The sequence below is a fragment of the Thalassophryne amazonica genome, chromosome 14 (assembly GCF_902500255.1).
Source record: "Thalassophryne amazonica chromosome 14, fThaAma1.1, whole genome shotgun sequence".
Classification (NCBI taxonomy): Eukaryota; Metazoa; Chordata; class Actinopteri; order Batrachoidiformes; family Batrachoididae; genus Thalassophryne; species Thalassophryne amazonica.
The window spans coordinates 41,198,871-41,212,107 of record NC_047116.1 but is presented as its reverse complement, the minus strand read 5'-3'; the positions used below and the strand labels follow the sequence as shown (position 1 = coordinate 41,212,107).

At 39.4% G+C, this 13,237-nt stretch overlaps 1 protein-coding gene across 1 annotated transcript in view; it reads right to left on the bottom strand.

Moving 5' to 3' along the window:
• dnajb2 (DnaJ heat shock protein family (Hsp40) member B2) overlaps positions 1-13,237 on the bottom strand; it is a 34,554-nt gene that overhangs the window by 2,740 nt on the left and 18,577 nt on the right. Inside the window, 2 exon segments of the mRNA XM_034186274.1 lie at positions 5,777-6,082; positions 10,267-10,337. Coding sequence (XP_034042165.1) covers positions 5,777-6,082; positions 10,267-10,337 — 377 coding nt within the window.

The window sequence follows — 13,237 nt, the reverse complement described above, 5'->3', positions numbered from 1 at the left end:
ATCCTGCCGTCTGGTTCTTAACCATAGACACACCATAAAGCTGCATAATAAGACTGCTGGATTCTTGATGGTACATAAGGGTCTAGAAATTATGCAACATACAAATGTACACAACCAGTGTTTTGTAAATCAACAACACCGCCTTATAATTTGCTCTCATATTCACAAAAAGCAGTGAAGGAAGGTCAATACTGGTATGATGCTAATGTTAAATTATCATCAAGATGTCTCGCTCTCTCTCTCTCTAGTAAAGCCAATAATCATTTAAGCCTTCATAGTTCAAAAGTAGAAAATAAGATGACATCCATGTTATCACTGCAGCTACACAAGTCTCTAACTTTGCAACATACAGAAACATATGTAGAGCTGCACGTCATCAACATATCAACGAATGTTAATCCAGTGTTTACGTATAATCTGACCAATAGGCACTTCATTAACACAATAGTGGGCCTGCAACAGAACCATGGGGAAAATCCAAACATACACAATAATAGTCTTATAGGAAACACTGCAATCAACCTGATGGAGATGATTTCATCCATGAAAGTACCTGACCTTGGATGCCAAAATAATTTTAAAATCTCTCCAATATAATACAGTGATCAATTGTATTAAATGCTGCACTGATACCGGTGAAACTAAAAACTACTACAACCCAACCAAACCAAACAAAACACCCAATGAAATATTTATGCTAATCAGAGTCATTTCAAACACTAAACCCAATTTACTCTGTAAATAAAAACTGACAAACGCTGTCTGCAATAAAATAGCAATCTGGATGACTTCAAAATGTCGTCAAAATGTTATTAATTTTAGTGTTACATCATGTGAGTTACTGAATGTGTCATCATCTAACCAGCTGCACCAACTCTCAACAGTCAAAACTCAGTGGCAAATAATCTGAACAGCTTCCTGCTGCAGCAAGAAACAACACACCAGACGCGGCCCCCGCCACCTCAATTGTAACTGCACTGTGCACAAACACAAGCATGCGCAGCGATTTACTAGCTTACAAAAGATGTTCTTTAACATTAGAGACAAACATGTCAACAATCATTCAGCTGGTTTTCATTTTCATTTATTGCAATTCAGTTTTTTTTCCATTTATTTGTATTTTCCAAATATGTCAAAACTAACATAATTTTTGATATAACAGGTAAATTTTCCAAAATATCAGGCACCTGTCCCCATGCCTGAGTCAGTCAAGCTGTTCCATTTTTACTGAGATCATTACTACTATTAATGATCATAATGATGTTCTTGCCCAGAAAGGAGACAGAATGTGAAGATTTGCTGAAAGCTCATCTGAATTTACAAATAAGTTATATGTTCAGAGTTAAAGTTTGATTCTTTCAGTTGGCACATTTACAGGATCATGTATGTCAACACACACACAAAGGCACCAAAACTAGAAAAATAAAATAGAAAGAATGTCTATCAGATGTGTTATTTACAAGCAGATTAAGTTGTAATGCTGAGCAGTAGCTGCTGTTCATGTCGACACTGTGCTTTGCTTGCATAGAACGCCTCTTAACTTGATAAAGTGCTTTCATCAAACATGTTCTTTTGTTTGCTTCTGTCTTTCCACTGGAGTCACCACAACAGATCCTGTATGGATCCGCATGTTGATTTTGCATGTTTTACACCAGATGCTTCTCACTGGGATGCAATTTGAGCAGCACTGCTGTGCAACTTCACCCAAAGTGCTTATACAACCCCTGGCAAAAATTATGGAATCAATGGCCTCGGAGGATGTTCATTCAGTTGTTTAATTTTGTAGAAAAAGAGCAGATCACAGACATGACACAAAACTAAAGTCATTTCAAATGGCAACTTTCTGGCTTTAAGAAACACTATAAGAAATCAAGAAAAAAAAAATTGTGGCAGTCAGTAACGGTTACTTTTTTAGACCAAGCAGAGGGGAAAAAAAACGTGGAATCACTCAGTTCTGAGGAAAAAATTATGGAATCATGAAAAACAACAGAACGCTCCAACACATCACTAGTATTTTGTTGCACCACCTCTGGCTTTTATAACAGCTTGCAGTCTCTGAGGCATGGACTTAATGAGTGACAAACAGTACTCTTCATCAATCTGGCTCCAACTTTCTCTGATTGCTGTTGCCAGATCAGCTTTGCAGGTTGGAGCCTTGTCATGGACCATTTTCTTCAACTTCCACCAAAGATTTTCAATTGGATTAAGATCCGGACTATTTGCAGGCCATGATATTGACCCTATGTGTCTTTTTGCAAGGAATGTTTTCACAGTTTTTGCTCTATGGCAAGATGCATTATCATCTTGAAAAATGATTTCATCATCCCCAAACATCCTTTCAATTGTCCAAAATATCAACATAAACTTGTGCATTTATTGATGATGTAATGACAGCCATCTCCCCAGTGCCTTTACCTGACATGCAGCCCCATATCATCAATGACTGTGGAAATTTACGTGTTCTCTTCAGGCAGTCATCTTTATAAATCTCATTGGAAAGGCACCAAACAAAAGTTCCAGCATCATCACCTTGCCCAATGCAGATTCGAGATTCATCACTGAATATGACTTTCATCCAGTCATCCACAGTCCACAATTGCTTTTCCTTAGCCCATTGTAACCTTGTTTTTTTTCTGTTTAGGTGTTAATGATGCCTTTCGTTTAGCTTTTCTGTATGTAAATCCCATTTCCTTTAGGCGGTTTCTTACAGTTCGGTCACAGACGTTGACTCCAGTTTCCTCCCATTCGTTCCTCATTTGTTTTGTTGTACATTTTTCGATTTTTGAGACATATTACTTTAAGTTTTCTGTCTTGCCGCTTTGTCTTCCTTGGTCTACCAGTATGTTTGCCTTTAACAACCTTCCCATATTGTTTGTATTTGGTCCAGAGTTTAGACACAGCTGACTGTGAACAACCAACATCTTTTGCAACATTGCGTGATGATTTACCCTCTTTTAAGAGTTTGATAATCCTCTCCTTTGTTTCAATTGACATCTCTCGTGTTGGAGCCATGATTCATGTCAGTCCACTTGGTGCAACAGCTCTCCAAGGTGTGATCACTCCTTTATAGATGCAGACTAACAAGCAGATCTGATGTGATGCAGGTGTTAGTTTTGGGGATGAAAATTTACAGGGTGATTCCATAATTTATTCCTCAGAATTGAGCGAGTCCATATTTTTTTCCGTCTGCTTGGTCTAAAAAAGTAACCGTTACTGACTGCCACAATTTTTTTTCTTGATTTCTTATAGTGTGTCTTAAAGCCAGAAAGTTGCCATTTGAAATGACTTTAGTTTTGTGTCATGTCTGTGATCTGCTTTTTTTCTACAAAATTAAACAACTGAATGAACATCCTCCGAGGCCAGTGATTCCATAATTTTTGCCAGGGGTTGTATCAATCAGCTCTGATTAACCTCAAATCTGTTGTTTGCATCAAAGTTTTTTTCTTTTTGCCAGCATTTTGCTTTAAGACATTTAGGCTCTCTGTATAAAGTTAAGACACTGCACAACAACGCATTGCTAACGGCTACAATGGCTAATTTTGCAAAAACAGTTTAATATGTGTTTACATACAACATACAAGTTTTTCAATCTAACCTACGGTTCCCACTTTGCATCATACAGTATAAGACTAGCCTATCTGTGCATTTTTCTTCAAACTACATTCATGTTTTACAGCATGATTAAAAAGTCGCTATATACGGGTATTGGGAATAAATGATATTTTAATCCCTTATTTCCAATGAGAGTGTAATATTGTAGATCTGATAAACTCCCTTTGCTAGACTGTCTGGTTGAGAAAACTCGATGGCAGCATCAGTACCGATCCAAGCACACACATGCTGGCAGACACACAAACACAGAATCATTCCCTCCAAGTGGAGTTAAATCCTTTTATAACCTTGGCCACTTTTAAAATCCTATTAGCTCATTAACCACTGCTCTCATCAACACAAATGTTTTGGTAAATGTACATGCATCCAAAAGTAATGCTCTATGTTGTGTTGTAGTCGGAAGGAAAAACAAAACTATTAATTTTATGCTACATACACAGAAATCACTAGTTGAGCAGACAAAATGCAAGGTAGCAAAATGTTACAAATTATACAAACTCCAATTAAAGTGGAGTCGTTATTCCTTTGCAAGTTGTTAGGGGCCAGAGTATACTTCAAGAGATGGAAGAAACCAGGCAAGAGGAGGAAGGCAAACACACACGTCCTTAAGCCTGCTGTCCTCTGCTTTAACATTTAGACATGTTCCTCTGCCACCAGCAGGTTGCAGGAAGAACTAAAGGGCTGGTTTTTAATGGATCTGGCTGGTTGTATTCCAGCCATCTTTGTCCCTGAGCATCCAAAATTCACGTCGTTTCACAAAGACTGTACTTCAGACCCAGCCTTTGTGAAAATGACCAAGCAAAAAAAAAAAAAAAGACAAAGGGTGTGAATGTTGTTTTTCTACCCCTGAGCCAGTCATTTGTTAAAACGGTCATTACTTTTGTCTGTCTTGCTCTGTCAGATCAACCATCATTAAGAACAAATATTTCCAGTGCGCTTGGTGGGAAATCTTCACACCCACTTCATCCTACTCTTCATTTAACCAACTGTTAAACATCACAGCAACAGTCATCCACATTGGTTCTGGAATTATTCCTAAATTGGCCCCAATACAATGTTCTTGCTTGTCGGAAAAGGACACAATTTGCCCTTAGGAAAGAGGGCAACAAACAACTAGCCCACAGTAGTGGAACATTTTCAGGTTCTCCACCACAGTAGGGCATCAGCTCAGAAACACAAGATCTTCTTGAATCCCCTTCACTAAAGTTCAAAGTTTTGGTGTGTATCAACACAAGCAAAAATGCAGTGAACAGCAGAAAAGGCAGTCCTGCACAAAGTAGAGTAAAATACACCTATATTTACACAAAAATGGGTGAACGGATCCATGTTTACCTGTTGCTCAAAACAATCGGATTGGCTATTCAGGCTTGTGCAAAAAGAAGTAGTATTTGTCCAAAAAGTACTCTATGTACATCTCCCATCTTGAATCATTACGCTAGTGGTGGGCATGCACAGAATGTTGCGTCTGTGGAGAAACATCTAACCCGGCACTTACATGGCTAACAGACATGTCTATCTTCCTGTCTAATGGAATAGAAAAGGACTGAAACGCCCTTATAAATCTGACCGGATTTCAGATCAGATCCAACTATTTCATTCTAATCAGAGTTTATATGAGACATTTACATTCAGATTGTCAATCACTTGGATCACAGCAGTTAGAGGTGCAAGAGATGACTTCTTGCTGGGAGATTTCTTCTTGTTTTGAAGTATAGTGGAGCCTTTAGATAACACAAACACTATGCAGTCAGCTGCCCTGAATCAGGCAAGTGAGAGTCAGCGGAGGCAGAGCACTCGAATTAGAATTTAAAAAAAAAAAAAAGCATTTTAATCAACACAAACATGCACACACTGCATCAGCACACCACACATCTGCACTTCTTTATCTTTTTCACACCACCTTCACTGTTTTCAGTGGTAGCTTCCCTCTCTTCCTCCCTGGATTGTTTCAGTGGAACGGTGTTTCTGGGTGATCCAGCAGAAACACCTTCATCTCTGGATCCCTTTCTCTCCTTCCCCCACTTACCTCCAGACCCTGAACATAATTTAAACTGCTCTTCTTCATCTTTCACTGCTTCACTGCAAGCCACTTTTAAATTTTTGGTGTTAACAGCCCCGCCTTTTTTATGGCCCGTACTCATGACCCTGACCCCGTCCCCAGCACCTGATATGAAGTCAGTAGCAGCTGCTCTCTGCTGGGCTTCCATTTCCGACAGACTGCATGCCAGCGCCATCTGCAGATCTTCATCATCTTCGTCATCCTCAGCACTGAGCACAGGTCGGCCGTAGTGGATTAAGGGGGTGGAGCTAAATGACCGATGTGAGGAGGCAGAATAGGGGCTGGCGCGATGGGATCTGTCAGACATGGCGGGGGATCTGTGCTGTTGGAGGCGTGGCTTCTGATTTGGCTGATAGGGCTGTTCCTCTCGTCGGCTGAGCTCCAGTGCGAGCGCCATTTCATCCTCCACTCCTAGAAACAATATCATAAACATAACCACATGCACCAACATGAATGGACCTTTTACCAAACACAGGAAAGTGCTGCAAGAGATGAACAGCGTGCACCACAGGGTTTGTTTTTCCAGCTGATCAGTTCAGCATGTGATATAAAGCCCCCCTGCGAGGAGAGAAGATAGAGCCTGTGGGTGCTGACTGCTGACCCTCTAATGCACGTGCTTAAAAATAAATAAACAAATAAAAACAAATACCAATCTCTAAAAAAAAAAAAAAAATCTAGATGATATACTACTGTACACGTTTCCACACATTTACTTTTAGGTGCAGATTTAAAAAAAAAAAATGATTATTAAAACTTTATTTAACCAGTTCAATCCCATTGAGACACAAAGACCTCTTTTCCAAGGGAAGCCTGGCCAAGAAAGCAGCTTAAAAACATTAAGTTTCAGGAGGAGACCACAGAATCAGACAACAATAAAACAGAAAAATACAATCTGGTCACATCATAAAGTTAATAACTTCCAATTTAAGAATAATACAGCATTAGTGACTCTGGTATTAGTGACTCATAATTAATGGAGCCTGGAGGATGGTGAGTTGGTCTGCACAAGTTTCATAAATAACTCTAAACACCAGTACATATTTATTAAGCTGCTTATGGAGTTGCTCATGAAGACTTGTTTCTCATCACAGAGTTCTGCTAACCACTAAAGCCACTGTTGCTTGAAATAACAAATATATCATTGTACAAATATACTTACTGATATATAACCTACTACAGTGGAACATCGACATACGAGCGACTCAACATACAAGTTTTTTTTAAATATGAACCGTCGCTCGGCCCATATTTTTGTTTGGAATACGAGCGGAAAACTGAGTCACGCTTTGGGACGCCACCAGAGCAAAAAGGAAAGTGGAGAGAAGGAGGAGGAGGAGAAGCTTCTAGTGCAGACGTTAAGGCAGCGAAAGAATACGTCACACGTTTTGCTGCACTTGTTGCGAAGGAAGACTATGTCCAGCAACAAGTGTTTTAACTGTGACAAAACTGGATTTTTCTGGAAAAAAATGCCATAGACGTATATAACAGCAGAGGATAAGAAGCTACTTCATTGAAAAGAAACACCCAGAAAAAGTGTCCACTGGTCGTGCTTCAGCACTTTTTAATGATACTTGTTCGTCACATTTTCGCAACATTTTGAAAGGCAGGCAGAAGCAAACCTCCTTGGATAAGTTTTTATCCAAAAGACCTGCAAGTTTACAATTAAAGTTACATCTGTATGATCCTTTTAAGGATCTACAGTTAAGTTTAGTTTGTGTTTACAATGTGCGCAAACCTTCCTCCCTCTCTCCCTTCCTCTGCCTCCCCCTCCGTTAACCGCATTCGCCTGTTTCTAAGGTAAGAACACTTCAAAGTTTTTTCTTTTATTTTATATATTTTATTATGTACGGGTAAAGTATACATGTCTCTTTGTTAATAAAAATGTATTTTTTCATATTTAGAGTGGTTTGGGGATGTTTTAAAAAGCTGGAACGGATTAAAATTATTTTAATTATTTTCAATGGGGAAAATTCGTTTGAAATACGAAGCAGATTGGCTTACGAGCTTGGTCACGGAACGAATTAAACTCGTATCTCGAGGTTCCACTGTAGTTATACACAGTGCATCCGGAAAGTATTCACAGCGCTTCAGTTTTACATTTATGTTACAACCTTATTCCCATCGAGATTACAACCTTATTCCCATCGAGATGAACTCCACCACGCAACTGCGCATCTCTTTCTACCCCGGACTTTAACACTGTCGAGTTGAGCTACTTCACTGAAGAAAACCCACGTACGTTTTGTCTAAACATATGCATGTACACACTGTCTTTAAAGCAGAATATTGCCTCTTAGATGATGGAGAACCCATCTCGACACACAGTTGCGCGGTAAAGAGAGGTAGTGAGCTGTTAAAGTCTGGGGTAGAGAGAGATGCGCATTTGTGTGAATGTACAGTTGAGTGGTAGAGCTCATCTCGACGGGACACCAGTGAGTCTGCAGATTAGTGTTGATTTTGTCAGATGAGACAAGATGAAATATCTTCATCAACGAACATTTTTTTCCATGACAAAAACGAGACGAGGATGATACTATGTCAGTGTCCTAAAATGGTGACTAAATCGAAATTAACATGCACCATTGTTGACGAAAAAAAGATGAGACTAAAATTTTTTGCATGGAATAAAAATTGAAAATCTGTCCCAATTTTCATCAACAAGCGCAGCAGAGGTTAAGCTGACGGCGTCCTGACGCAAAATCATCAAGGCTGGATGAAACGTATAAAATGTACCGTGGGTCCATTTGAGAATGCATTCAAAAAGTTGAAAAATGAGTTTTTAAAACAAAGTTGTCTAACTTTTGATTCTCTTGTCAGCTCCTCAGTCTTCTGTCTGCAGGAGGCGTCATCCTGCCATGTGTTTGAGCATAGATTTGTAAAGGCCACTAGAATAGACACCAGCGTTCAGAAAGTTAAAGACCATTTTTCTTACAAACTAGGAAGCTAAAAGCCAAAACCTTTATGTTTAATAACTGCACGTTTAAGAAGACAAAGGCACTAAATTACATTACACGTCAGCGGATTAGTAAAAAACAAACAAACAATAAACGTACTGCAGAGTAAATCTATCCAACGCCAATGACAAACATTTAATGAAAAAACAGTTGACATTTACACTCTGTCTCACAGTGTTAAAGTGTCGGATCAGATCTCTGAGGCTGTTAAGCCCCAAAACGTGAATGAACTGCAAATCGGGAATTATTTGCAAACCGTTAATTGTAAAACATGAATACTGAAAAAAATATCTCCCGAAATGTGAACGCAGGTCTCACAAAATGTGTTGCAAAACGTGAATATCATTCAGGATATATATATATATATATATATATATATATATATATATATATATATATATATATATATATATATATATATATATATATATATATATATTATTTATTTTTTTCCCAGTTTAAGTAGTTTACGGATCAGTTACTTCAGGTGATCACAAACCCTATCACTGCAAAAATATTTTTTCGGGGTTCAGGGGCAGTCACTACAGCCGGTGAGGCAGGGAGATAAGCCCAGAGTGCGCTCTCGCTTCTGGTGTCAAGACTCCGGCCCTGCTGGGCGCTTGACCCACTCCGGGGACAATGGCAGGTGTGGAGTTCGACTGGGATGGTAAACCTGTTAAACGGTAACGCAGGTGTCAAACTCATGGAGGACAGAAACCTCCCCTGGAGACTCCGGTAAAATTAGAAAGATATTCACAGATTCAAAGTTCACAGCTCAATAAATCTTAAGAGAAGTGTTGTAGAAAAACAAACAACACTAATACAAATTGTCTGTGTTTAGTTCACATGTATGAGTAACAGCAGCGTAAAGGCTTTGACCATAACCTAGTTTTAATAAGTCATGGAGGTCACACAGGCATACTCATCCGTGACTTTGGTCTGGAGATCATGTGTATCTAAGGCCACAGAGCGTGCACATGCTAACTTGTGGAAAAAAAAAAAAAAAAAAAAAAAGTGTATCCAACATGAAAGCAATATTTGGAAGTGTTGTTGAGTGGTTTTGACCTTGACCTACTTTTAACTCTGTAACAAAGGTTGTGGCCTAAAATGTCTGATTTCATGGGGCCTTTTTGAAAATCCTGCAATACGTACATGTTGCGGTGATTTTGAGTTTTTTGCTAAAAAAAAAAAAAAAAATGGCAGGAACAAGAGAAAGGTCCAAACCCAGTTGTAATTATTATTATTATTATGTTTGTATAATGTATAAAAAATCATCCATATGTCAATGTCACATTGGTGCCAAATGATTATATTATGGGGCATATTTAGAATGTCCACTTCAAGAAAGTGGTTAAAGATACAATGTTTAGTATTAAATACTAATCTGAAGTCATGAATCATCTTCCTGTTGGTGACATGGCCTCTGAACTACAGTATTCTTGAAAGGTAAAACTCAAGGTCATAACTGTCTACGTTACACAGTTTAGAGCCAGTATGGGCTAAACATGGTGGAAGGGTTGTGTCTTAGTCAAGGTTAAAGTGGTTCAGTTTTAGGTAGAAGTGATCAAATATAAAGGCCACACAAAACTATATATGGTGGTATCAATAAATCACAAAGAATTAATCAGCATGGCATCTTACCATTAATTAGGACAGTCTTTAATACGCCATCCTCTTCAATCTCTACCCTTTCCTGCCCATTCTCCTTTATCCTGTAAGAAGGACAAATAGAAGCATTACACTGAGCAAAATGTGACAGAAATGTAATTAAACAGAAAAACAAAGCATAGCAGCAAACTGCTTAACTACTTATATAGCTTCTTATTTGTAGTTACATAATAACTGCATGGAACATGTGCCACTTCATAGGTACAGTGCATCCATAAAGTATATACAGTGCTGCACTTTTTCCACATTTTGTTATGTTACAGCCGTATTCCAAAGTGGATGAAATTCATTTTTTCCTCAAAATTCTACACACAATATAATGACAACGTGGATTTTTTTTTCTTTTTTGGAGATTTTTAAAAATGTGTTAAAACAAACAAAGAAATCACATGTACATACAGTGAGTATTCACAGCCTTTGCCACGAAGCTCTAAATTGAGCTCAGGTGCATCGTGTTTCCACTGATCATACATAAGATGTTTCTACAGCTTAATTGGAGTCCACCTGGGGTAAATTCAGTTGATTGGATGATTTGGAAAGGCACATACCTGTCTACATATAAGGTCACACAGTTGACAGTCAGAGCACAAAGCAAGCATGAAGTCAAAGGAATTGTCCGTAGACCTCCAAGACAGGATTGTCTCGAGGCACAAATCTAGAGAACGGTACACAATTTCTGCTGCTTTGAAGGTGCCAATGAGCACAGTGGTCTCCATCTACCATAAATGGAAGAAGTTCACATCCACCAGGACTCTTCCAAGAGCTGGCCGCCGATCTAAACTGAGTGATCGGGAGAGAAGGGCCGTAGTCAGGGAGGTGATCAAGAACCCAATGGTCACTGTCAGAGCTCCAGCATTCTACTGTGGAGAGGAGAACCTTCCAGAAGGACAACGATCTCTGCAGCAATCCACCAATCAGGCCTGTATGGTAGAGTGGTCAAATGGAAGCCACTCCTTAGTAAAAGACACAAGGCAGCCCACCTGGAGTTTGCCAAAAGGCACCTGAAGGACTCTCACACCATGAAAAACAAAATTCTTTGGTCTGATGAGACAAAGATTGAACTTTTTGGTGTGAATGCCAGGCATCACATTTGGAGGAAACCAGGCACCATCCCTACAGTGAATCATGGTGGTGGCAGCATCATGCTGTGGGGATGTTTTCAGCAGCAGGAACTGGGAGACTAGTCAGGATTGAGGGAAAGGTGAATGCAGCAAAATCCTGGATGAAAACCTGCTCCAGAGCGCTCTTGACCTCAGACTGGAGCAATGATTCATCTTTCATCAGGACAATGGCCCTAAGCACACAATCAAGATATCAAAGGAGTGGCTTCAGGGCAACTCTGTGAATGTCCCTGAGTGGCCCAGCCAGAGCCCAGACCTAAATCTGACTGAACATCTCTGGACAGATCTGAAAATGGCTGTGCACTGACACTCCCCAGCCAACCTGATGGAGCTTGAGAGGTGCTGCAGGAATGGGCAAACTACCCTAAAATTGGTGCACCAAGCTTGTGGCATCATATTCAAGAAGACCTGAAGATGTAATTGCTGCCAAAGTTACATCAACAAAGTATTGAGCAAAGGGTGTGTATACTTATGTACAGGGGATTCTTACAACCCTAATTCCAATGAAGTTGGGACGTTGTGTAAAATGTAAATAAAAACAGAAAACAATTATTTGTAAATCCTCTTCAACCTATATGCAATTGAATACACCACAAAGACAAGATATTTAATGTTAAAACTGATAAACTTTATTGTTTTTGTGCAAATATTTGCTCATTTTGAAATGGATGCCTGCAACTCATTTAAAAAAAGCTGGGACAGTGGTATGTTTACCACTGTGTTACATCACCTTTCCTTCTAACAACACTCAATAAGTGTTTGGGAACTGAGGACACTAATTGTTGAAACTTTGTAGGTGGAATTCTTTCCAATTCTTGCTTGATGTACAACTTCAGTTTTCAACAGTCCGGGATCTCCGTTGTCGTATTTTGTGCTTCATAATGCTCCACACATTTTCAATGGGAGACAGGTCTGGACTGCAGGCCGGCCAGTCTAGTATCCGCACTCTTTTAGTACAAAGCCATGCTGTTGTAACACGTGCAGAACGTGTCTTGGCATTGTCTTGCTGAAATAAGCAGGGGCATCCCTGAAAAAGATGTTGCTTGGATGGCAGCATGTGTTGCTCCAAAACCTGGACATACCTTTCAGAATTGTTGGTGCCATCACAGATGTGTAAGTTGCCCATGCCATGGGAATTAACGTACCCCCATACCATCACAGATGCTGGCTTTTCACCTTTGCACTGGTAACAATCTGGATGGTCAGTTTCCTCTTTTGTACGGAGGACACAATGTCCATGATTTCCAAAAACAATTTGAAGCATGGACTCATCAGACCTCAGCACACTTTTCCACTTTGCGTCTGTCCATTTCAAATGAGCTCAGTCCCAGAGAAGGCGGCGGCGTTTCTGGATGTTGTTGATGTATGGTTTTCACTTTGCATGGTAGAGTTTTAACTTGCACTTGTAGATGTAGCAACAAACTGTGTTAACTGACAATGGTTTTCTGAAGTGTTCCTGAGCCCACGCGATAAGAGCCTTTACACAATTATGTTAGTTTTTAATGCAGTGCCGACTGATGGATTAAAGGGCATTCAATGTTGGTTTTTGGCCTTGCCACTTACGTGTAGAAAGTTCTCCAGATCTTCTGATTATATAATGGACTGTAGATGATGGAATCCCTAAATTCCTTGTAATTGAACATTGAGAAACATTATTCTTAAACTGATGGACTATTTTTTTCATAGTTGTTCACAAAGTGGTGATCCTCACCCCATCTTTGCTTGTGAATGGCTGAGCCTTTTGGGAATGCTTCTTTTATACCAATCATGACACTCACCTGTTTCCAATTAGGTGTTCTTTGAGCATTCATCAACTTTCTAAG